The following is a 25,047-nucleotide window of genomic DNA, read 5'->3' on the forward strand; positions in this document are numbered from 1 at the left end:
ATGTTTTGTATTTATATTTTTATTATTATTAAACTTTCTGAATTAATTTACAAATACATTTACAAATTGTTTTACACTCATAACCAAACTTTGGCTTCAAATTACTATTATTATTATTATTAATATTGACAACTACTGCTATTTTTTAGGTATATATATATATAAAACCTAATTTTGGTCTCAAGTTATTATCATTATTATTGTTGTTTTTCATTATCATTATTGACTATTGTTATTTTTAATGTTTATATATTTTTATGATAATACATTAAATTTGTTTTCTTTTTATTTAAAAAGACCTCTAACACTAGCTTGCTCTAATTTTTTTTCCATTCTATTTGTTTTGTTTTATTTATTATATTATTTAAAAAGCCTTTGCTATTTGTACTGTGTTTAAGCTAACTGAGACTTGTTATAGCCATAGGTTATAGCACATATATATCATTGCTCTTTTGTTGTTTTGGATTGATTTTATTGTTCATTAAAAATTCATGTAATGTAATACTCTTGAAAATTTATTTGAATGAAAAAAATATTTTGGTTTCAAATTATTATTATTATTAATTGTTATTTATAATAATAATAATAATTGTATTATTAATAATTGTTATTATCATTTAAAGACTACGAAGTACTTGTTTAATGATAAAATTCTTTAAAAAATATTTGACTCAAAACCAAACTTTGTTTTCAAATTATTATTAATTGTTATTATTAATATTATATTTTGAAGTACACACGCACTTATAATGATAAAACTCTTTATCAACAAAAGATGAAAATAAGAAATAAAGAAATAAGGAAAATGAGATGATATGAATTAAATTAGGATGTCTAGATGAGTCTCAGTCAGGCGCTGATCTGAGTTCAGCTTCACACAAACCCCGCGCTTTCTCACAGACTGTGACGAACTGATCTCAGATCAGCGGAGCCGTTTCAGTCAGGCAGATGCGGGGCAGCCATCGCGAAGGACCCCGGCCGCCCTTCCGTCTGACGCGGTGTTTACACTTTAATAATAATTCTGTTTTCTGACATTTCTACTCATTTCTATCGATATAATGCCGTTGTTCGAAGGCCTGGGCAGCGGAGGCGAGAAGACAGCCGTGGTGATTGATTTAGGAGCGGCCTACACAAAGTGAGTGAGCTTCAATATAAATACAGTCGTGTTACGAAGAAGATTTATTCAGAAATACATGATTTAATCATCCTCGTTCATTAGTTCGTCTTTAAATCGATGACACGAACAAAAAAAACATCATGTTACCGTGGGTTTAGGAGCACAGTGGCGTATAAATACCGTTATTTGGACATTTAACGTTACTGACACCATTGATTCCTAGCATGCTAGTAATTCTAAAAAATGTGTTGAATCTCACGGATCCATGTTTCATATTTCACTCAAAAACCTATGATGGAATATAAAAAAGTTATTAAATGTCCCTTAAAGGGTATTATTATTATTATTATCATTGTAGCTATTATTTTTATTGACTAACATTATCCGTCAAATATTTATAGATGTTTTTTAATAACATTTATTTGACTTAAAACCAAATTTTGGTTTCAAATTTTATCTAACAAATTTGTTTATTATTCGTATAATTTATTTAATCTATCTATCTATATATATCTATATATAAATGGTCCTCAAAAGGATTTGTTTTACAAATAAAAAGTAGACGTATTATTGTAATATTACAGTATTAAGTGCTCAGATGTGATGAATGTAAACTTTTTATTTTTATTTTTTATTATTATTATTTTTCTTTTACAAATAACCCTTCTATATGATAATGTGAAGCAGAAGTATTGCTGTGTTTGTGCTGACGGAGGATGCTCTGGTTTCTTGTGTAGATGTGGTTTTGCCGGTGAGACGGGGCCGAGATTCATCATTCCCAGTGAGATCAAACGCTCCGGATCTCCGGAGGTCAGTCTGGGAACGCTCTCACGCTCCTGCGGGAATCATCTCTGTTCCACATCACGTTAATCAATTAACATGATCATTTGCTGCATCTATGTTTTACAAATGTTTAAGCAGCAGTATAATATTATCACAGTGACCCTGTTGATTGAATACTCTCGATCTGAATATAACGTGAGAATCATTATTGATCGTGTGTGTCTCAGGCGGTTCGAGTCGTGCAGTACAACATCAACACTGAGGAGCTCTACAGCATCCTGAAGGAGTTCGTTCACCTGCTGTACTTCCGGTAACACACACGCTGTTCTCTTCTGTTCTGAGAGCGCTTTGTGTTTGCTCTCCGCAGCTGATCTCGTGACGCTCTTCCTCCCTTCAGGCATCTGCTGGTGAATCCTCGAGACCGGCGCGTGGTGATCGTTGAGTCCATCCTCTGTCCTTCACACTTCAGAGAGACGCTCTCCAGAGTCTTCTTCAAGCACTTCGAGGTGAAGTCATGCTCTCGGTGCTCATCCAGAGCAGTTTCACAGCATAGTCCTAGCTGAAAATGACTGACAGATGTTTAGATATGCTTCCAGTGAATAGAAGGCGTCGAAATAAACGCTCAAACAGTCGTGTCTGCTGAAAGACACTAATAAATCTGTTGCAGGTGCCGTCGGTCCTGTTTGCTCCGAGTCATCTGATGTCTGTCATGACTCTGGGCATCCAGTCTGCTCTCGTCATGGACTGTGGATATACAGAGACCCTGGTGTTACCAGAATCCTTTGAGCTCTGAAACTATTTAATAGTTCACCCAGACGTGACTATTTGCTGTAAATGTGCTACAATGAGTTTGTTTCCTCATCAGGTTTGGAGAAATGTAGCATTGCATCACTTGTTCACTGCAAGTGAATGGGTGCCGTCAGAACGAGAGTCTGATAAAAACATCCCAATAATCCACAGTCCATCAGTGAACATCTGGAGAAGACAAAACCTGAAACACATCCAGCATTAAGATGATTTTAACTCAAACACATAGAGTCTGTAATCCATAATAACACTTCCTCCAGTGAAAAAGTGTTCTGGTCTGAATCAGGAGAGAAATCTGCACAGATCAAGCAGCGTTTAAACAGATCTGTGAGAGAAAACAACAGATGCACTTTTCACTGGAGGAAGTGTTATTATGGATTATAGACTAGTATTTATCAGCTGTTTGGACTCTCATTCTGACGGCACCCATTCACTTTAGGTCATTTTTGGGTAACCTTTTCCTTTAATTCATACTCCTGGTCTGGATGATTATAAGGCGTTGTTGTGTGTACACACACTATATCTGTGGTTTGAAGTGTTAGGTGACTTTAACAGTGCACTAGATCTATGAAGGCATTCCGATCCTGTCTGCGTGGGAAGCTCTACCGATGGGAGGAAAAGCCATTCATAGGTGAGTGTGTGTGAAACGAGTGTGTAGGGTCATGCACTTGTGTTCTGAGTGCTCTTGTTCCTCTGTAGGGAGCTTCACAGTCTGCTGAGCGAGCAGTGCACACTGGACACCGACTCTGGCACCGGACTCAGTCTGCCCACCGTCATCAGTAAGAGCACACACACACACATCCGCATCACACCATCCGTTCAGCATCACACTCCAGCATCAGGCTGTAGCTCATATGCACTGCTTAGTGTTTATCTGTTGGTCTGTCACAGGTTCCGTTCCAGAGGATGTTGTGGAGGATATCAAAGGTACGTCATAAAGACACGCTTCCCCATGCAGAAAACATCTTGACTCGTCTGTAAAATGAAAATGGGACATGTTGACTGTGTCTGTGTTTAGTGCGGACGTGTTTCGTTAGTGACCTGCAGAGGGGCATGAAGATCCAGGAGGCCAGATTTAACCTGGACGGATCTGCTGAGGTCAGAGAAGCGGCTAATCAACTACTGCTATAAATACTAGGGGAAAAAAACACACATTCACAACATTCATTGATAATTGAGCAGTAAATCATATTATTCTGATTTCTGAATATCATGTGACACTGAAGACTGATGCTGAAAATACAGCGGAGCATCACAGAAATAAATTACACTTTAATGTATATTCACAGAGAAAACAGTTATCTTAAATTGTAATATTTTTTCAAAAATAATATTATTTTTCTTGTATTTTTCATCAAATAAATGCAGGCTTGGTGAGCAAAAACATTAAAAAAACATGTAAAAAATAAACAGATTTTGGTTCTGTGTGTAACATGTTTTTAACTGTTTGCACAAATGATGGGATATTTTATAGTTGTTGAAGATTGCAGATGATTGTTGTTAAATGTCCCATCTTCACTGGTAAAGATCGTTTACCAGTAACATATTTAATATGTTAACATTGGCAAAATTTTAACTCTGTAAAATCGGATTTGGAATTAGTATGTATTTCCTCTTGATTCTGATTGGTCCTTCAGAGACCGGCTCCTCCCCAGATGTGGAGTATCCATTGGATGGACAGAAGATTCTGCATGTTAAAGGATCCATCAGGTAAAATCCTTCAAACCAGACGTGATGATCTGCTTTTTCCTAACTGGAATAGCTCAAGGTCAGATGTTTGAACTGAGATTGGGTTCTCTTACGGATTGGGATTGTTTATTAATCTGACCCCATGTTCTGCTGTTCTCCAGAGACTCTGTGGCCGAGATGTTGTTCGAGCAGGACAATGAGGAGAAATCCATCGCCACGCTGCTGCTGGACACTCTGGTGAAGGTACAAAAGATCAGAGGACTTAGTTTTTTTATTCGATGGGAGGATAAATTCTGAAAGTCTTTTTAGTGACGAGTAAATAAATAAATGTTGAAATCTAAAGATGTAAACAGTGTTTTAGATTCATTCAAACATTAAAAAATCTAAATTGCACGTTAGACAGTTTGTGTATTCACCTCTGTCTCCAGTGTCCCATCGACACTCGTAAGGTTCTGTCGGAGAACCTGGTGATAATCGGCGGTACGTCCATGCTGCCCGGGTTCCTGCACCGTCTCCTGTCTGAGATCCGCTCGCTGGTGGAGAAACCCAAGTACCGTGATGCTCTGGCTACCAAGAGCTTCCGAATCCACAGCCCACCTGCCAAACCCAACTGCACCGCCTGGTTAGGAGGTGAGGCCTTCAGATTCCTGACCTCTCATTCACATTTTGTTAAAGCAATTTAGGGAGAACAGTTCCTTTAAGAGATCACAATTCTCTGCCCGTGAACCCTGAACCATTCACTCAAGGTTGTTTTGTCTCTGCTTCCCATGTAGGTGCTATATTCGGAGCACTGCAGGACATTTTAGGGAGTCGCTCGGTGTCCAGAGATTACTACAACCAGACGGGCCGCATCCCAGACTGGTGTTGTCTCAGCACCCCTCTTCCGGATTCAGTCTATGAGGCGGGAAAGAATCAGCCGCCTCTCATGAAGAGAGCCTTCTCCACCGAGAAATGAACTGGACACTTTAAATCTAGCTCAGCTGTCCTGATCTATAATAGCTTAATGTCTTTCATATTAGTCAGCTGTACTTAATTTGAATAGCAGGTGAATGATCTGTGTTCCGATCGACATGATCCCTACACAGTGTTCATTGCTCCCTACTCCCTGAGAAGGGGAAGTTTACTTCTTCAGAGTTTATTCATTCACATATTAGCGCTACGCCCTGAAGCTTCTTCACACACGGACGAAACGTACTAGAGTGTGACAAAAATGCATCTGTAAATAAATACAATTTAAATTCACGTCTCGTACACTCTCATACACAATGTGCTGAGGGGAACTTTCCAGAGAACCTCCAGACATTTATCCAGTCTAAACGATAGAAGCCCATTTCCGCCGCTGAATGATACAAAATAATTGTTTTTGTTATATTTAAATGCATGCTTGATCTTGCACCGTCACAGACAGATCATGGAAGGCATCTTGACCATAGTGATAAGAAACTACATAATATTTCAATTGTGTTAAAAAATGAGTTTCAATTGCTGAATATGTTAAAAAAATTGGTGTATTTATGAGTTTTGTGAAAAAATAAACATAAAAAATGTGGTGTTTGCAGCTGGGGTCTTGTCGATTAGTAATGTGAACTCAGATTGGTCTTTATCTTTAGCAGTCATGTTTTACTAGAGAGAGACTGAGGTCTGATCTTGAATAAACAGCTGTCAGGACTGTTTCTCTTTAACTCTGTGTTCTCCAGTGGTTTCAATAAACTTCACTTACATACTTCAGTGGAAGCTTGTTTACCCCAAGCAATGAAACTTGTAGAATAAAGTCAGCCTTTTTTTTCAATCAGATTAGTAGGATATTTTGAATTCAGCAAGGTCCAACATGGAAAAGATAATTTAATCTTAAGATCCAATGACAATCACTCATCAATTGCACAAGTCTGGAGAATCATGATTGTTAATGAAGTGGGAGGGACTATTGCTAATTAGCTGAGACACAAGAGTACAAAAAGACCAATGTGCAGTATCTCAATAGTGTGGTTAGCTGTTGGACAATGGCTGGAAGTTGGTGGCTGGTTCAGGTATTAGCACTGTGTGCTCTCTGTCATGCTCTTCCAAAGAAGGGTAAGTGGAGTAAACTGTCCCAGAATCCTCCAGCTCTGATGCTCCAGCAAACTGACCAGCGGCTTCAGCAGTCAGTTCAACAGACTAATCAGCAGCTTCCTCAGAAGATTCAGTTTCAGAAGCAAGTAGCGAAGGCTGAGCCTTTGGACAGATGTTCTGTAGCTGATTCTGAGCAGATCCAATGTGGACAACCTGGTATCAGTAGTGCTGAATGTGAAGCTATCAACTGCTGCTTTAGTGGACAGCAGTGTTACTATGGGAAGACCGGTAAGAGTGAGTCAGGGTTATACTCTCAGTTAAACTGATCCTCAACATGAACCTGCTCTTGTTCCTCTCTGTTCCAGTGACTGTCCAGTGTATAAGAGATGGTCAGTTTGTGGTAGTGGTGGCTAGAGATGTTACACTGCCTCGACTGAGTCTGGATTCAGTCAGTTTACTGGGAGGAAGTGACCCAGCTTGCAGTCCTGTGGGGTCCACACCTTCCTTTGCTGTATACCAGTTCCCTGTGACTGCATGTGGCACAAGAGTGATGGTGAGGAGATGCTTATGGTTTTATTCTGCATGGCCTATGATGGCCTGGATGCCAACAGTGTTGCTATTTGCAGGAGGACAGTGGTTATGTGGTGTATGAGAACAGAATGAGCTCCTCGTATGAAGTGGGGATTGGACCACTTGGTTCAATCACAAGGGACAGTCACTTTGAGTAGGTGCTCTATGCTGGTCTTATTTGGTGGTCTGTAACAAATGCTACAAGCTCATGGTTTGTCCAGGCTTCTCTTCCAGTGTAGGTACTCTGGCACTTCTGTGGAAGCTCTGGTTGTGGAGGTCAACACTGTTCCTCCACCTCCACCAGTAGCTGCCCCTGGACCCCTCAGGGTGGAGCTTAGACTGGCCAATGGTCAGTGTGTCACCAAAGGGTGTGCAGAAGGTGTGTTCTTGTCCCATGTGTTCCTAGTATCTTTAGACTCCAGGTTGCAGCAGTGTTCAATCCCTGGTGTTCCTCAGGGGATGAGGCCTACACGTCCTACTACAGTGATGCTGATTATCCCATCACAAAAGTCCTGCGGGAGCCTGTGTATGTTGAGGTGCACATTGTGGAGAGGACTGACCCCAACATTGTCCTGATGCTGGGACACTGCTGGGCAACTTCCGCCCCCAATCCACTCAGTCTACCCCAGTGGGACCTTCTGGTTGATGGGTGAGTAATGACCATGTTTATCCAGTTAGTCTGTGGCTTTTCAAGGGGGGGAAGTCGTGGCCTAATGGTTAGAGGGTTGGACTCCCAATCGAAGGGTTGTGGGTTCTAGTCTCGGGCCGGACGGTATTGTGGGTGGGGGTAGTGCATGAACTGCTCTCTCTCCACCTTCAATACCATGACTTAGGTGCCCTTGAGCAAGGCATCGAACCCCCAACTGCTCCCCGGGCGCCGCAGTATAAATGGCTGCCCACTGCTCCGGGTGTGTGCTCACTGTGTGTGTGTTCACTGCTCTGTGTGTGTGCATTTCGGATGGGTTAAATGCAGAGCACAAATTCTGAGTATGGGTCACCATACTTGGCTGAATGTCACTTCACTCACTTTTCTAACCTCCTTTTCCCTTTCAGATGCCCTTACCAGGATGACCGTTACCTGACCACATTGGTTCCAGTGACTGGCTCTTCTGGTCTTCAGTTCCCAACCCACTACAAGCGCTTCATTGTGAAGATGTTCACGTTTGTGGATCCCACATCACTGGCTCCTCTGCAGGAAACTGTATGCCGCTTTACTTTAACCTTTAGTGTTACTCCTGTTTCTAGATTTGACTTGACCCTCTTTCCTCCCTGTCAGATCTTCATCCACTGTAGTACAGCGGTGTGCCATCCATCTTCTGGCTCCTGTGAGCAAAGCTGCGGCAGGACGAGTGAGTTCTTGCTCTCTCTTGACTAGAGGAACTGAGAATCTTCACTATTTCCCTTCACACTTCTAACATTTCTCTTGCAGGAAGGGACACTCATGTGAAGACCATCTCTAGTGAGCAGACGGTGGTTTCTAGTGGTGCAGTTATTCTGCTCATGTAAATATAGTGGTTTTAATAAACCTTCTGATGCACCATGATGGACTTGTCAAGTCACCTTTATTTATGTAGCGCTTTAAAGAAAATGCATTGCGTCAAAGCAACTGAACCACATTCATTAGGAAAATTGTCAATGCAAAATGACCGTTAACCCCAGTTCAATGAATTGTCTCATTTCCGTTTAAATGGTATTAATTTTGCAATCAAGTCAATGATATCGCTGTAGATGAAGTGACCCCAACTAAGCAAGCCAGAGGCGACAGCAGCAAGGAACCGAAACTCCATCGGTGACAGAATGGAGAAAAAAACCTTGGGAGAAACCAGGCTCAGTTGGGGGTCAGTTCTCCTCTGACCAGACGAAACCAGTAGTTCAATTCCAGGCTGCAGCAAAGTCAGATTGTGCAGAAGAATCATCTGTTTCCTGTGGTCTTGTCCTGGTGCTCCTCTGAGACAAGGTCTTTACAGGGGATCTGTATCTGGACTCTAGTTGTCCTGGTCTCCGCTGTCTTTCAGGGATGTAGAGGTCCTTTCTAGGTGCTGATCCACCATCTGGTCTGGATCTGTGTGACATTCAGAATAAGCAGTTGATTTTTGTATTCTCAAATTGCCGGAGTTGAGATTCAGTGGACATGGAAGATTATAATGTAAAAGGAGCTCATTCAAATACTGAGGTGCTTAACCATTCAGGGCTTTATAAGTAATAAGCAATATTTTAAAATCTATACGATGTTTGATAGGGAGCCAGTGCAGTGTGGACAGGACCGGGCTAATATGGTCATACTTCCTGGTTCTAGTAAGAACTCTTGCTGCTGCATTTTGGACTAGCTGTAGTTTGTTTACCAAGCGTGCAGAACAACCACCCAATAAAGCATTACAATAATCTAACCTTGAGGTCATAAATACATGGATTAACATTTCTGCACTTGACATTGAGAGCATAGGCTATGTTTTATAGACTTGTTCATCAAGTCTTAGGCAGTCTAATTGTTTTGACCTTGCAGAGTCTGAAGTTGCGTCTTTGTTTCTTGGGCTACACTAAACTGACTTTCCAGTACCTCTCTGTAAGGCCATGCATTCTGAGTCCAGGCTTCTACACAAGCAACCAGTGACTTTACATTTGTCCAACCTCCAGTTGCTACCCAGGGACGCAATGCAAGGTTTCAAATTAAGGGTTCAGACTAACATCTGTCTGCATAAGGTTTTTTTTTTCACCCCACTTTTGATTGTGCTTGAACATGCTGCTATGCCATGCAGGGGTACTAGTAGTCTGTGTGTGTGTGTGGCGCCAAGTATGGTGTCCCATAGTTGGAACATGTGCTCTGCATTTAACGAATCCAAGTGCACACAGACTGATGTGTGGTGTTTTATTTATTTTAGATAACATTCCTAGTGTTTATTTATATTAATGATCTATTTCCAAATCAGTGAAGGGCTAAACTATGCCATGGTATATTTTGGGGCTGTACAGAAGAATATTGATCAAATGTCAAATTGCCTTTTTGTACAGCCCTTGACACAATACTGATTGTCAAACAGGAAAATATTGTCTAATGCAAGAAGATAAAACATTTTTCCAGATAAAGCCAGTTCATTGATTCAGTGACTGTTATCCAGTTCAGCTATCTTCCAATAGTGTTTGTGCAATCAGGCAAGAGTCCCCATCTAAGTAAGCAGAGGCAAGGAACCAAAACTCAATTGGTGACAGAAAATGAAGAAAAAACTTGGGAGATAGCAGGCTCATTTGGTGGGCCAGTTCTCCTCTGATCAGACAAAAGCAGTATGGTGTGCTTTAATTCCAGGCTGCATCACAGGTCTGATTGAGCAGAGGACTCGTCTGGTTCCTGTGGTCTTGTGCCGATGGTCGACGAAGGCTTCATAAGGGATCTGCAACTATGGCTCATCTAGTTGACATGGTCTCCGCTGACATTCAGGGCTGTAGAGGTCGTCTCTAGGTGCTGATCCACCATCTGGTCTGGATAGAGCCTGGATCCGTGTGGCTATAGTGACCCCTGAATAAGAATGAAACCAAATAATATTAGCGTAGATGCCATTCTTCATACAATATAGCAGTACATCGAGTGCTATGGGAAGTGTTCCCGGTTCTGGTTGACCTGATTAATGCAGCCTAACCATCCTTTAATGGATTTGAATTATAGAAAAGTGACAGTGTATTGTGTAAACCAGGTTCAATTCAAAATGGCAGAAATAATACTACCATGTAATTTTAAATTAAGTAAGTTAAATATGTGGAGAAAAACAAGGAAAACTGAGTCTTAAGAACCACTGAGAATTACCCCGTTGCATGAGCTCCAGCGTTGCCAAGTCCGCTTATTATACACGAATTTGGGTTTGTTTTTCTGTAAAGTTGATTACAAATATTGGTAGTCGCGGGTAGCATTTTTTTAGGCTTGTTTCTAAATTGTAGACGCTTATTTGGGCTTGTTCCCAGCTCCATAATAAGTTATCAAGCATCTATTTTCTATATGTTATACGTAGGAGTTCTAGCCTGTTCTCTCTGTCCCTCCCTTTTCCCCACACACAGGAGACAGAGTTTTTTCCCACCCACATCCTGCTTCTAACTGGCTCTAACCCAGATGGCAACGAGTACTAGCCAATCAGAGACAGAGCAGGGCAATCTGTTTTTTTTCTGGTTAGGAAAACATTATCAGTGAGTGACGTAAACTTTAAATAAATGCGCGGGAGTTGCGACTGATGGTGACTGACTGGACTGTAGGAGAGTTTTTATTGTGCAATAATAAAGAATTTGTGAATTCAGGATGATATTTTTTTGTGTGTGCAAATGTTAATTATCAGATGTTTATTGTGAATATAATGTAATCGGATTAATCAGTCTATATTTGATACCCCATCAGTTTTCTAATGTTAAATAATGTCCCTCCCTCTGGTGGTCATTGTCCTGAAGCTCAGGGGGAGAAAAATAAATAAACTGTACCTTGTGTGCAGTTTACCAATCTGTCCACATGGATGTAAACTGACAATCTGTACCCACAGTTAAAAAATCCGTCTCCTCGAATTGTAAAACCGTGCACACAGTTGATTTATTTTTACCTTCCCAGAACCTAGGGGGGTTCTGTAGAAAAAGTTGCTTGTTTTGGACTTGTTTTCACAGGCCTGGTTGCTTATTTGTCTTGCGAGATCTGGCAACACTGATGAGCTCACACTTGCGCAAGTCTGGAGAATCATGATTGTTAATGAAGAGCGAGATACTATAACTAATTAGCTGAAATCTGTAGAGTACAAAAAGACCAAAGTGCAGTATCTCAATAGTGTGGTTAGCTGTTGGACAATGGCTGGAAGTTGGTGGCTGGTTCAGGTATTAGCACTGTGTGCTCTCTGTCATGCTCTTCCAAAGAAGGGTAAGTGGAGTAAACTGTCCCAGAATCCTCCAGCTCTGATGCTCCAGCAAACTGACCAGCGGCTTCAGCAGTCAGTTCAACAGACTAATCAGCAGCTTCCTCAGAAGATTCAGTTTCAGAAGCAAGTAGCGAAGGCTGAGCCTTTGGACAGATGTTCTGTAGCTGATTCTGAGCAGATCCAATGTGGACAACCTGGTATCAGTAGTGCTGAATGTGAAGCTATCAACTGCTGCTTTAGTGGACAGCAGTGTTACTATGGGAAGACCGGTAAGAGTGAGTCAGGGTTATACTCTCAGTTAAACTGATCCTCAACATGAACCTGCTCTTGTTCCTCTCTGTTCCAGTGACTGTCCAGTGTATAAGAGATGGTCAGTTTGTGGTAGTGGTGGCTAGAGATGTTACACTGCCTCGACTGAGTCTGGATTCAGTCAGTTTACTGGGAGGAAGTGACCCAGCTTGCAGTCCTGTGGGGTCCACACCTTCCTTTGCTGTATACCAGTTCCCTGTGACTGCATGTGGCACAAGAGTGATGGTGAGGAGATGCTTATGGTTTTATTCTGCATGGCCTATGATGGCCTGGATGCCAACAGTGTTGCTATTTGCAGGAGGACAGTGGTTATGTGGTGTATGAGAACAGAATGAGCTCCTCGTATGAAGTGGGGATTGGACCACTTGGTTCAATCACAAGGGACAGTCACTTTGAGTAGGTGCTCTATGCTGGTCTTATTTGGTGGTCTGTAACAAATGCTACAAGCTCATGGTTTGTCCAGGCTTCTCTTCCAGTGTAGGTACTCTGGCACTTCTGTGGAAGCTCTGGTTGTGGAGGTCAACACTGTTCCTCCACCTCCACCAGTAGCTGCCCCTGGACCCCTCAGGGTGGAGCTTAGACTGGCCAATGGTCAGTGTGTCACCAAAGGGTGTGCAGAAGGTGTGTTCTTGTCCCATGTGTTCCTAGTATCTTTAGACTCCAGGTTGCAGCAGTGTTTAATCCCTGGTGTTCCTCAGGGGATGAGGCCTACACGTCCTACTACAGTGATGCTGATTATCCCATCACAAAAGTCCTGCGGGAGCCTGTGTATGTTGAGGTGCACATTGTGGAGAGGAGTGACCCCAACATTGTCCTGATGCTGGGACACTGCTGGGCAACTTCCGCCCCCAATCCACTCAGTCTACCCCAGTGGGACCTTCTGGTTGATGGGTGAGTAATGACCATGTTTATCCAGTTAGTCTGGTGCTTTTCTAACCTCCTTGTCCCTTTCAGATGCCCTTACCAGGATGACCGTTACCTGACCACATTGGTTCCAGTGACTGGCTCTTCTGGTCTTCAGTTCCCAACCCATTACAAGCGCTTCATTGTGAAGATGTTCACGTTTGTGGATCCCACATCACTGGCTCCTCTGCAGGAAACTGTATGCCGCTTTACTTTAACCTTTAGTGTTACTCCTGTTTCTAGATTTGACTTGACCCTCTTTCCTCCCTGTCAGATCTTCATCCACTGTAGTACAGCGGTGTGCCATCCGTCTTCTGGCTCCTGTGAGCAAAGCTGCGGCAGGACGAGTGAGTTCTTGCTCTCTCTTGACTAGAGGAACTGAGAATCTTTCACTATTTCACTTCTAACATTTCTCTTGCAGGAAGGGACACTCATGTGAAGACCATCTCTAGTGAGCAGACTGTGGTTTCTAGTGGAGCAGTTATTCTGATCATGTAAATCTAGTGTTTTAATAAACCTTCTGATGCACCATGATGGACTTGTCAAGTCACCTTTATTTATATAGCGCTTTAAACAAAATGCGTTGGGTCAAAGCAACTGAACCACATTCATTAGGAAAACTGTCAATACAAAATGACCGTTAACCCCAGTTCAATGAATTCCGTCTCATTTCCATTTAAATGGCATCTGTGCATTAATTTTGCAATCAAGTCAATGATATCGCTGTAGATGAAGTGACCCCAACTAAGCAAGCCAGAGGCGACAAGGAACCGAAACTCCATCGGTGACAGAATGGAGAAAAAAACCTTGGGAGAAACCAGGCTCAGTGGGGGGCAGTTCTCCTCTGACCAGACGAAACCAGTAGTTCAATTCCAGACTGCAGCAAAGTCAGATTGTGCAGAAGAATCATCTGTTTCCTGTGGTCTTGTCCTGGTGCTCCTCTGAGACAAGGTCTTTACAGGGGATCTGTATCTGGGCTCTAGTTGTCCTGGTCTCCGCTGTTGAGATTCAGTGGACATGGAAGATTATAGTGTAACAGGCACTCATTCAATTACTGAGGTGCTAAACCATTCAGGGCTTTATAAGTAATAAGCAATATTTTAAAATCTATACGATGTTAGATAGGGAGCCAGTGCAGTGTGGACAGGACCGGGCTAATATGGTCATACTTCCTGGTTCTAGTAAGAACTCTTGCTGCTGCATTTTGGACTAGCTGTAGTTTGTTTACCAAGCGTGCAGAACAACCACCCAATAAAGCATTACAATAATCTAACCTTGAGGTCATAAATACATGGATTAACATTTCTGCACTTGACAATGAGAGCCTAGGCCATGTTTTATATTTTGAGATGCGGTTTTACAAATGCTAGGAATGTGGCTTTCTAAGGAATCATTGCTATCAAATAGCACACCTTGGTTCCTAAATGATGACGATGAATTGACAGAGCAGCCATCAAGTCTTAGGCAGTCTAATTGTTTTGACCTTGCAGAGTCTGAAGTTGGGTCTTTGTTTCTGGGGCTACACTAAACTGACTTTCCAGTACCTCTCTGTAAGGCCATGCATTCTGAGTCCAGGCTTCTACACAAGCAACCAGTAACTTTACATTTGTCCAACCTCCAGTTGCTACCCAGGGACACAATGCAAGGTTTCAAATTAAGGGTTCAGACTAACATCTGTCTGCATAAGGTTTTTTTTTTCTTTTTTTCCCCCCACTTTTGATTGTGCTTGAACATGCTGCTATGCCATACAGGGGTACTAGTAGTCTGGGTCTACTTGTGTGTGTGTGTGGCCAGGTATGGTGTCCCATAGTTGGAACATGTGCTCTGCATTTAACGAATCCAAGTGCACACAGACTGATGTGTGGTGTTTTTATTTATTTATTTTTTAGATAACATTCCTAACGTTTATTTAAATTAATGATCTATTTCCAAATCAGTGAAGGGCTAAACTATGCCATGGTATATTTCGGGGCTGTACAGAAGAATATTGATCTAATGTCAAATTGCCTTTTTGTATAGCCCTTGACACAATACTGATTGTCAAACAGGAAAATATTGTCTAATGCAAGAAGATAAAACATTTTTCCAGATAAAGCCAGTTCATTGATTCAGTGACTGTTATCCAGTTCAGCTATCTTCCAATAGTGTTTGTGCAATCAGGCAAGAGTCCCCAACTAAGTAAGCAGAGGCAAGGAACCAAAACTCAATTGGTGACAGAAAATGAAGAACACCTTGGGAGATAGCAGGCTCATTTGGTGGGCCAGTTCTCCTCTGATCAGACAAAAGCAGTATGGTGTGCTTTAATTCCAGGCTGCATCACAGGTCTGATTGAGCAGAGGACTCGTCTGGTTCCTGTGGTCTTGTGCCGATGGTCGACGAAGGCTTCATAAGGGATCTGCAACTATGGCTCATCTAGTTGACATGGTCTCCGCTGACATTCAGGGCTGTAGAGGTCGTCTCTAGGTGCTGATCCACCATCTGGTCTGGATAGAGCCTGGATCCGTGTGGCTATAGTGACCCCTGAATAAGAATGAAACCAAATAATATTAGCGTAGATGCCATTCTTCATACAATATAGCAGTACATCGAGTGCTATGGGAAGTGTTCCCGGTTCTGGTTGACCTGATTAATGCAGCCTAACCATCCTTTAATGGATTTGAATTATAGAAAAGTGACAGTGTATTGTGTAAACCAGGTTCAATTAAAAATGACAGAAATAATACTACCATGTAATTTTAAATTAAGTAAGTTTAATATGTGGAGAAAAACAAGGAAAACTGAGTCTTAAGAACCACTGAGAATTACCCCGTTGCATGAGCTCCAGCGTTGCCAAGTCCGCTTATTATACGCGACTTTGGGCTTGTTTTTCTGTAAAGTCGATTACAAATATTGGTAGTCGTGGGTAGCATTTTTTTTAGGCTTGTTTCTAAAGTGTAGATGCTTATTTGGGCTTGTTCCCAGCTCCATAATAAGTTATCAAGCATCTATTTTCTATATGTTATACGTAGGAGTTCTAGCCTGTTCTCTCTGTCCCTCCCTTTTCCCCACACACAGGAGACAGAGTTTTTTCCCGCCCGCATCCTGCTTCTAACTGGCTCTAACCCAGATGGCAACGAGTACTAGCCAATCAGAGACAGAGCAGGGCAATCTGTTTTTTTTCTGGTTAGGAAAACGTTGTCAGTGAGTGACGTAAACTTTAAATAAATGCGCGCGAGTTGCGACCAGGCAGCAAGGAACTCGACCAGAAGTTGAAGTCTGGTGGGGGCTGCCATCTTTTAGCAGAACTTCACTTGCGTTAGCATTCCCATTGACTCCCATTCATTTTGGCGTCACTTTGACAGCGAATAATTTTACATCTGAGGCGTTTAAAGACTCCGTTTGTCCATTATTTATTTCTAAAGATACACGACAATGTATAAAGGGCTCCATTACCTTCTATGTTACATTATGGCCCCGTATAAACAGTTTTTGTAAAAAAATAGGCTAACGATTGCGTCATAACCACTCTGCTCTCTGTCGCATTACCGTACAGACAGGAGGAGAAGCTCGCAGGCAATTAACCTTTTAACTGTCACCCCCATTTTTGAACATAGACGTGAAAGTACACTATTCACACTTAAATTGTTACAATTCATAAACGCTTTTGAATACAGACCAAAGGTTGGTCTCTTTTTAAAGAAGACAATCTGCAGATTAATGCAGAAGTGAAATCATTTTAAAAAATGAAAGCATAAAAAAGTTTTAGTAGTTTACATTTACTGTAAATACATTTATTATTTTTTTATTATATTTTATATAAAATAAATATTTTATAAAATGCTATAAAATTAAAGCCATATGTCTAAATAAGTTGTGTTCCAAATTTGAAGTTGATATAAAAAAATGTAGGTTCATATGCAATTTTGTTTAGGCGTTATACCACAAAAAGCCACCGGGGGCCATTGAAACTCCATTGAATTTTTTGGATGCATTTTTCTGTCACAAATGTATCAATTTCTCTCTCAATATTATGTCTATGAGAAAATAACCAGCAAATATGGAATCTTGAGACTGAGACCTTTCCAACGATATGTATTTTGTCAAGATTATGAAAAGTTTTGATTCTAAAAGACCGTAATATATAAGGAATATGACCCCTCCCACTAAGGGGGAGGAAAATGCTAAAAGATTTTAAAGTATGATTTCCATGGTAACGCAGTGTCCGATTTCAAAATGGTTTTCATAGGATGAATTTGGAGTATTTAAGCTTTCAAATGATATATAATTTTTTATGATTACTAAAACATGTGATAGGGAAAAAGGAAGCGGAGTAGATTTTTTGTGACAAAGGTCAGAACTGATGATGTATATGTTTTGAGGTGCACTCTTTTTATAAATTAATCTTTTACTGTTCCTTCATCATTTTTAACAACAAATCGTGGTCAAATATCTATTTAGGAGTCTAAGACCTTTCCAACGATATATAGTTTGTCATGATTAGATTAGGATATAATTGTAATATATTGAAGTAAATTTAGGCGTCCCGTATACGGGACAGTGACATTTAACAGGCTAACTTAATATGGCGTACTGGCGTTACATTTTAAAATACTATACAAAATAATTAATCAGAATACTTACTCCTGCTCACTCACGACAAAGAACTCCCCGCTCAAGCTCGCCGTCTCTGCAAGATTAACGATTGCAGTTTGCACACACAGCCACTAGAAGATTTACATCTGGCAGACAGGTTGCTGACGTCGTCACGCTTCGTTTGAGTCTGCGCGTCAGAAACGGAAGTGCTAAAAAACGCTAAAAATGGGCTTCAATTGTCTCAGTTGAGTTCCAATGGGGTCGCTGTGTCCATTTCTTTTACTGTCTATGGTTGCGACTGATGGTGACTGACTGGACTGTAGGAGAGTTTTTATTATGCAATAATAAAGAATTTGTGAATTCAGGATGATATTTTATAACTGTCTTTTCAAAGAAATATGAATCTTTGGGGCTGCTGCTTTGACGCTGTACAAACGCTTCCAGTGTGAAACGGGTCAAGAACCAATGAGAATCGCCCAGTTGCATGAGCTCACACTTGCCTGGAGAATCATGATTGTTAATGAAGTGGGAGGGACTATTGCTAATTAGCTGAGATACAAGAGTACAAAAAGACCAAAGTGCAGTATCTCAATAGTGTGGTTAGCTGTTGGACAATGGCTGGAAGTTGGTGGCTGGTTCAGGTATTAGCACTGTGTGCTCTCTGTCATGCTCTTCCAAAGAAGGGTAAGTGGAGTAAACTGTCCCAGAATCCTCCAGCTCTGATGCTCCAGCAAACTGACCAGCGGCTTCAGCAGTCAGTTCAACAGACTAATCAGCAGCTTCCTCAGAAGATTCAGTTTCAGAAGCAAGTAGCGAAGGCTGAGCCTTTGGACAGATGTTCTGTAGCTGATTCTGAGCAGATCCAATGTGGACAACCTGGTATCAGTAGTGCTGAATGTGAAGCTATCAACTGCTGCTTTAGTGGACAGCAGTGTTACTATGGGAAGACCGGTAAGAGTGAGTCAGGGTTATACTCTCAGTTAAACTGATCCTCAACATGAACCTGCTCTTGTTCCTCTCTGTTCCAGTGACTGTCCAGTGTATAAGAGATGGTCAGTTTGTGGTAGTGGTGGCTAGAGATGTTACACTGCCTCGACTGAGTCTGGATTCAGTCAGTTTACTGGGAGGAAGTGACCCAGCTTGCAGTCCTGTGGGGTCCACACCTTCCTTTGCTGTATACCAGTTCCCTGTGACTGCATGTGGCACAAGAGTGATGGTGAGGAGATGCTTATGGTTTTATTCTGCATGGCCTATGATGGACTGGATGCCAACAGTGTTGCTATTTGCAGGAGGACAGTGGTTATGTGGTGTATGAGAACAGAATGAGCTCCTCGTATGAAGTGGGGATTGGACCACTTGGTTCAATCACAAGGGACAGTCACTTTGAGTAGGTGCTCTATGCTGGTCTTATTTGGTGGTCTGTAACAAATGCTACAAGCTCATGGTTTGTCCAGGCTTCTCTTCCAGTGTAGGTACTCTGGCACTTCTGTGGAAGCTCTGGTTGTGGAGGTCAACACTGTTCCTCCACCTCCACCAGTAGCTGCCCCTGGACCCCTCAGGGTGGAGCTTAGACTGGCCAATGGTCAGTGTGTCACCAAAGGGTGTGCAGAAGGTGTGTTCTTGTCCCATGTGTTCCTAGTATCTTTAGACTCCAGGTTGCAGCAGTGTTTAATCCCTGGTGTTCCTCAGGGGATGAGGCCTACACGTCCTACTACAGTGATGCTGATTATCCCATCACAAAAGTCCTGCGGGAGCCTGTGTATGTTGAGGTGCACATTGTGGAGAGGACTGACCCCAACATTGTCCTGATGCTGGGACACTGCTGGGCAACTTCCGCCCCCAATCCACTCGGTCTACCCCAGTGGGACCTTCTGGTTGATGGGTGAGTAATGACCATGTTTATCCAGTTAGTCTGGTGCTTTTCTAACCTCCTTGTCCCTTTCAGATGCCCTTACCAGGATGACCGTTACCTGACCACATTGGTTCCAGTGACTGGCTCTTCTGGTCTTCAGTTCCCAACCCACTACAAGCGCTTCATTGTGAAGATGTTCACGTTTGTGGATCCCACATCACTGGCTCCTCTGCAGGAAACTGTATGCTGCTTTACTTTAACCTTTAGTGTTACTCCTGTTTCTAGATTTGACTTGACCCTCTTTCCTCCCTGTCAGATCTTCATCCACTGTAGTACAGCGGTGTGCCATCCGTCTTCTGGCTCCTGTGAGCAAAGCTGCGGCAGGACGAGTGAGTTCTTGCTCTCTCTTGACTAGAGGAACTGAGAATCTTCACTATTTCCCTTCACACTTCTAACATTTCTCTTGCAGGAAGGGACACTCGTGTGAAGACCATCTCTAGTGAGCAGACGGTGGTTTCTAGTGGTGCAGTTATTCTGATCAAGTAAATCTGGTCTCTTTAATAAACCGTGTAAAAACCAAGATCACTGTCTCAATAGTTTGACCTCACACACCGGAATCATCACCTGGAGGGAGACCCAAAGCTTTGCTCCACTAACCACCAGTTATTTCTGCAGTTTGCATAATGTAGTAAAACGTTAAAAGGCAAGTGCAGTAAACGTCTTGTGTAATTTGTACAGGCAAACATGAACCCCATATAAACTGTCTGCAGTTTCACATAGTTTCCTGACTTTGGTCTCTTAGTATTATGACTTAAATGTATTAAGGTCATTAGGTTTTTCAGTGTTTTGTGGCACTGTTTAATGACTGAAATATTGCAGTGGGTGTTTAATAGTAATTTGAAATCGCCAAAACTCGCATTTTGTTCACTTGAGAGGTAATCTAAATACTTGTGCCTGTGGAACGGCTAGAAAACTGAAAGGCTTGTGCTGCTGTTCTATGGATTTCCCGTCCAGGTCTTTGAGGTTGTAACATGAAAACGATTAACTGGTGTTGCTTTGCAGAGTCTATGAGTCCCATGAACTGGGAAATTGAAGTTCCCTTGGTCTTTTTGCCATGGTGGTTGTAGGTTAAACCATTAGGTCACCCAAAAATAAACTGTCACTGACTCTTTAATATCCAAATCCATTAAAGGATTTTGTTCGCTGTTGGACAGCGTTTTTTCCACTTCCTGTTGGCCTTCTGTAGCTAATCATAGCTCCAAGTAGCTGTTTTTATTTTTCTCTAGAATCTTTATTTTTTTTTTAAGTGGTAAAATATAACTTCATACACCCCATATTTCTGATATTATTGATCAATCTTATCAGATTAACTTTGATCGATCACTTTTATTATATATCCGTGAGTGCAGTACACCTGCAAAGCGTTAGCACTCGTTAGTTTGTCATTAGCGTTTTCTTTTCTCCTCTCTCTCGCTCCAGTTTTTCACAAGTTCATCAAACAACCGCAGTAAGAATATTTCATCAAGCACGGTGAGTAATGGCTTCTCCTGCTATCGTTATTTGCAGCTCTTGCCACATGTACAGTTTATCTATCTCTGTCGCTGATGAGGGATTCACATGTGATAAATGCAGGGAAATAGTTAGGCTGACAGAGAAGATTTCAGAATTAGAAACATGCATCCAATCTTTAATTGAGGACAGTAAGAATGTTAGGGCTCTAGATACGGCTGCCTCCCGTCACAGAGGTCAGTTAATTCTCAGCACATAGAGACTCTTTCACCTAGATATCACACTATAGAGACTGTGTCTGTTCCTTGAACTAGAAAATACAAAAAAAACATTCAAACCAAGTTAAGATTAATAATTTAATTTAGGCTCAACAAATAAAAAACAAGCAATATGAATAAATGATAAAGCTTGGCTTATTGAATTCAGCCGTCAGCTACAGTATCACATCAGACAGTGCACTATAGACCCCCTGAGGAACAGTTCCACTCATTCTCTACTATAGGAGAGGAAGAATTGTATAAACTTGTTAAATCATCTAAACCAACAACATGTATGTTAGACCCTATACCATCTAAGCTCTTAAAAGAGGTGCTTCCAGAAGTCATAGGTCCTCTTCTGACTATTATTAATTCCTCATTGTCATTAGGATATGTCCCCAAAACTTTCAAACTGGCTGTTATTAAGCCTCTCATCAAAAAACCACAACTTGACCCCAAAGAACTAGTTAATTATAGACCAATCTCGAATCTCCCTTTTCTGTCCAAGAAACTAGAAAAGGTGGTATCCTCACAATTATATTCCTTCTTAGAGAAAATGGTATATGTGAGGATTTCCAGTCAGGATTTAGACCGTATCATAGTACTGAGACTGCTCTCCTTAGAGTTACAAATGATCTGCTCTTATCATCTGATGGTGGGTGTATCTCTCTATTAGTGTTATTGGATCTTAGTGCTGCGTTTGACACAATTGACCACAACATTCTTTTGCATCTTTTTGCAATTTGAAAAACTAATGGAATGCATAGTCGATATAAAAAACTGGATGACGAGTAATTTCTTACTGCTAGATTCAGAAAAAAACAGGTGTTAATTATAGGAGCTAAAAACTCTGCTTGTAATAACCTAGAACACTGTCTAAGACTTGATGGTTGCTCTGTCAATTCTCCAACATCAGTTAGGAACCTAGGTGTGCTATTTGATCGCAATCTTTCCTTAGAAAGCCACGTTTCTAGCATTTGTAAAACTGAATTTTTCCATCTCAACAATATATCTAAATTACGGCCTATACTCTCAATGTCAAATGCAGAAATGTTAATCCATGCATTTATGACTTCAAGGTTAGATTATTGTAATGCTTTATTGGGTGGTTGTTCTGCACGCTTAGTAAACAAACTACAGCTAGTCCAAAATGCAGCAGCAAGAGTTCTTACTAGAACCAGGAAGTATGACCATATTAGCCCGGTCCTGTCCACACTGCACTGGCTCCCTATCAAACATCGTATAGATTTTAAAATATTGATTATTACTTATAAAGCCCTGAATGGTTAAGCACCTCAGTATTTGAGCGAGCTCCTTTTACATTATAATCCTCTACTTCCGCTACGTTCTCAAAACTCAGGCAATTTGATAATACCTAGAATATCAAAATCAACTGCGCATTTAGATTTTCCCGCGTTCACTATGATTTAGTCGGTTTCAGTGGTGGCTCGTCGGGTGAGGCAGGGGAGGCACAGTTTCCCCCAAATTTTGAGGTGAATATGAGGAAGATTTAATGTTAATAAAATTCAATATTCATTTCAGTTCATGTCTCAGAATGTATATATTTTTGTTTGTAATTTCACAGTTGTAAAACCATTACATGAAAGCAGGGGCGTAGCACCAAATTCTGGGCGCTGTATATTCTCAAAGTCAGTGGGCCCCCTACACATGCCAATGGGGGTCCAGAGTGTCTGGCACAACTTCATAAAAACTGCAACAAAAAAAATTGTTTTGAAGAATGTTTTCGTCAATTTAGTCAGCTTTTTCATTGAACCAAAAAGAAACATTGAGAAGAAGGATAATGGAATGGTCTGTTGCATGCAATAGTAAGGCTTTCCTCTCTGTACACATATCCTTAAGTACAATTTTGCAAGTTTTATTGGTGTCCCCTTCAAAACTTGCTCGTGAGAAATGTTATGTTTATTGCCCCCCCCCCCCCCCCCAACATTTAGATGAGATTTTCGCCCCTGGTTTGTACAATATTCAGTTTCTGCTGGTCTGACTTAATCAAAATAGTGTTTAAAAATTACTTTCGGTTTATAGTGACCATAACACAAAAAAACGCATTAATGGGAACATTAAAGAAAGTTCTTAAAAAAAGTAACAAAAAAGTTACTTTAAACAGTAATGCATTACTTTTTGGTGTAATCAACAAAGTAATTGAGTTACTTTTTGAATTAAGTAACTTTTAACTAGATAATATTTCTTAGTAACTAGCACAACACTGGTGTTGTCAGTTTGGGAGTTCGGAGCATGAATCATTTGAGTCAGTTCGGCAGTTTGGAGCGGGTTCGCGAATCATTTGAGTCTGTTTGGCAGTTCGGAGCGTGTTCGCGAATCATTTGAGTTTGTTCGGGAGTTTGGAGCGGGATCGCCAATCATTTGAGTCAGTTCGGCTGTTCGACGCGTGAATCATTAGTGTCAGTTCGGCAGTTCGGAGCGGGATCGCGAATCAATAGAGTCAGTTTGGCAGTTCGGAGCGTGAATCATTTGAGTCAGTTTGGCAGTTCGGAGCGTGAATCATTTGAGTCAGTTTGGCAGTTCGGAGCGTGAATCATTTGAGTCAGTTTGGCAGTTCGGAGCGTGAATCATTTGAGTCAGTTCGGCTGTTCGACGCGTGTATCATTTTAATCAGTTCGGGAGTTCGGAGCGGGATCGCGAATCAATAGAGTCAGTTTGGCAGTTCGGAGCGTGAATCATTTGAGTCAGTTTGGCAGTTCGGAGCGTGAATCAGTTGAGTCAGTTCGGCTGTTCGACGCGTGAATCATTTTAATCAGTTCGGGAGTTCGGAGCGGGATCGCGAATCAATAGAGTCAGTTTGGCAGTTCGGAGCGTGAATCATTTGAGTCAGTTTGGCAGTTCGGAGCGTGAATCATTTGAGTCAGTTCGGCTGTTCGACGCGTGAATCATTTTAATCAGTTCGGGAGTTCGGAGCGGGATCGCGAATCGTTTGATTCAGTTAGGGAGTTAGGAGCATCGATTCATAAAGACATTTACAGTCACTCGCTGGTAGTTTTAGTTTATTTTTTACAGTATCATTTAAACCCTCATGTTGTCTCAAACCTGAATGAAGTACTTTCTTTTGCACAACATAAAAGAAGGTATTTTGAAGACTGTGCAAAACAAAGATGTTTTGGTCATTAGTGACTTTCACTGCATGTAAAAAAAAAAAAGAGTACTGATATATATATATATATATATATATATATATATATATATATATATATATACAGCTCTAAAAATCGCTTGCAGTAGCTCTGCTACTAAATTTATTTCAAAATTGCAATCCATATACAACTATGATCAGCTTTAGCAGCATTCCCCTCATCCCCTGAGGTAACAACAACTATATTGAAGGGGTTTTATATATATCAGTCAACAGACGACCTTTATAAAAAATAATAAATCATTTTACCCTATTTACATTTCTTACCTTTTTTACTGTATTTATTTGTTCCTTGTTCGTTTTCGTCCATATAATTAAACGCAAATAAAACGAAACATTTGTTTCTTTTTTTATATTATTTATATTCAACAGGGGAGCAATTGAAAAAATAACAGAGCAGCAGAATATGCAATTTTTAATAATAATAATAATAAAAAACGTATAGGTACGTTTACCCGCGGGATTTTGCGGGCGGGAGCGGGAAGAAACTTGATTGTTTGCGGGCGGGAGCGGGAGAAAATAACTTATATTTTTGCGCGGGCGGGGGCGGGACGGAAAAATCCATTCTGCGCAGGTCTCTGAAAGAG

The 25,047-nt window shown here is 41.2% G+C and overlaps 3 protein-coding genes and 1 pseudogene across 3 annotated transcripts; all 4 read left to right on the plus strand.

Annotated features, from left to right (window-relative positions):
• Window positions 1–948: 948 nt before the first annotated feature.
• On the plus strand, window positions 949–6,078 carry LOC113094023 (actin-related protein 10-like; annotated as a pseudogene).
• Window positions 6,079–6,354: 276 nt separating this feature from the next.
• On the plus strand, window positions 6,355–8,558 carry LOC113094022 (zona pellucida sperm-binding protein 4-like). The gene is made up of 8 exons (XM_026259648.1): window positions 6,355–6,733; window positions 6,811–6,998; window positions 7,072–7,169; window positions 7,237–7,394; window positions 7,472–7,664; window positions 8,069–8,216; window positions 8,292–8,364; window positions 8,445–8,558. The coding sequence occupies exons 1-8, from the start codon at window positions 6,397–6,399 to the stop codon at window positions 8,519–8,521; spliced, it is 1,272 nt and encodes a 423-aa protein (XP_026115433.1). The 5' UTR covers window positions 6,355–6,396; the 3' UTR covers window positions 8,522–8,558.
• Window positions 8,559–11,782: 3,224 nt separating this feature from the next.
• Window positions 11,783–13,638, plus strand: LOC113094035 (zona pellucida sperm-binding protein 4-like). Its single transcript, XM_026259661.1, has 8 exons — window positions 11,783–12,161; window positions 12,239–12,426; window positions 12,500–12,597; window positions 12,665–12,822; window positions 12,900–13,092; window positions 13,156–13,303; window positions 13,379–13,451; window positions 13,526–13,638. Exons 1-8 carry the CDS (start codon window positions 11,825–11,827, stop codon window positions 13,600–13,602), a joined length of 1,272 nt encoding a protein of 423 aa, XP_026115446.1. The 5' UTR covers window positions 11,783–11,824; the 3' UTR covers window positions 13,603–13,638.
• A 4,610-nt stretch (window positions 13,639–18,248) lies between these two features.
• Window positions 18,249–20,110, plus strand: LOC113094034 (zona pellucida sperm-binding protein 4-like). The gene is made up of 8 exons (XM_026259660.1): window positions 18,249–18,627; window positions 18,705–18,892; window positions 18,966–19,063; window positions 19,131–19,288; window positions 19,366–19,558; window positions 19,622–19,769; window positions 19,845–19,917; window positions 19,998–20,110. The coding sequence occupies exons 1-8, from the start codon at window positions 18,291–18,293 to the stop codon at window positions 20,072–20,074; spliced, it is 1,272 nt and encodes a 423-aa protein (XP_026115445.1). The 5' UTR covers window positions 18,249–18,290; the 3' UTR covers window positions 20,075–20,110.
• The last annotated feature ends 4,937 nt before the right edge of the window (window positions 20,111–25,047 follow it).

The sequence above is a fragment of the Carassius auratus genome, unplaced genomic scaffold (genome assembly GCF_003368295.1).
Source record: "Carassius auratus strain Wakin unplaced genomic scaffold, ASM336829v1 scaf_tig00215230, whole genome shotgun sequence".
NCBI lineage: Eukaryota > Metazoa > Chordata > Actinopteri > Cypriniformes > Cyprinidae > Carassius > Carassius auratus.

Bases quoted from the DNA above. Each gene is read 5' to 3' on its own strand.
- LOC113094022 (XM_026259648.1), top strand. From the start codon at position 6,397: ATGGCTGGAAGTTGGTGGCTGGTTCAGGTATTAGCACTGTGTGCTCTC. The intron at 7,170-7,236 runs GTAGGTGCTCTA...TGGTTTGTCCAG, and splicing joins ACAAGGGACAGTCACTTTGA to GCTTCTCTTCCAGTGTAGGT. The intron at 8,365-8,444 runs GTGAGTTCTTGC...TTTCTCTTGCAG, and splicing joins GCAAAGCTGCGGCAGGACGA to GAAGGGACACTCATGTGAAG.
- LOC113094035 (XM_026259661.1), top strand. From the start codon at position 11,825: ATGGCTGGAAGTTGGTGGCTGGTTCAGGTATTAGCACTGTGTGCTCTC. The intron at 12,427-12,499 runs GTGAGGAGATGC...TGCTATTTGCAG, and splicing joins CATGTGGCACAAGAGTGATG to GAGGACAGTGGTTATGTGGT. The intron at 13,304-13,378 runs GTATGCCGCTTT...CCTCCCTGTCAG, and splicing joins TGGCTCCTCTGCAGGAAACT to ATCTTCATCCACTGTAGTAC.
- LOC113094034 (XM_026259660.1), top strand. From the start codon at position 18,291: ATGGCTGGAAGTTGGTGGCTGGTTCAGGTATTAGCACTGTGTGCTCTC. The intron at 19,289-19,365 runs GTGTGTTCTTGT...GGTGTTCCTCAG, and splicing joins CACCAAAGGGTGTGCAGAAG to GGGATGAGGCCTACACGTCC. The intron at 19,770-19,844 runs GTATGCTGCTTT...CCTCCCTGTCAG, and splicing joins TGGCTCCTCTGCAGGAAACT to ATCTTCATCCACTGTAGTAC.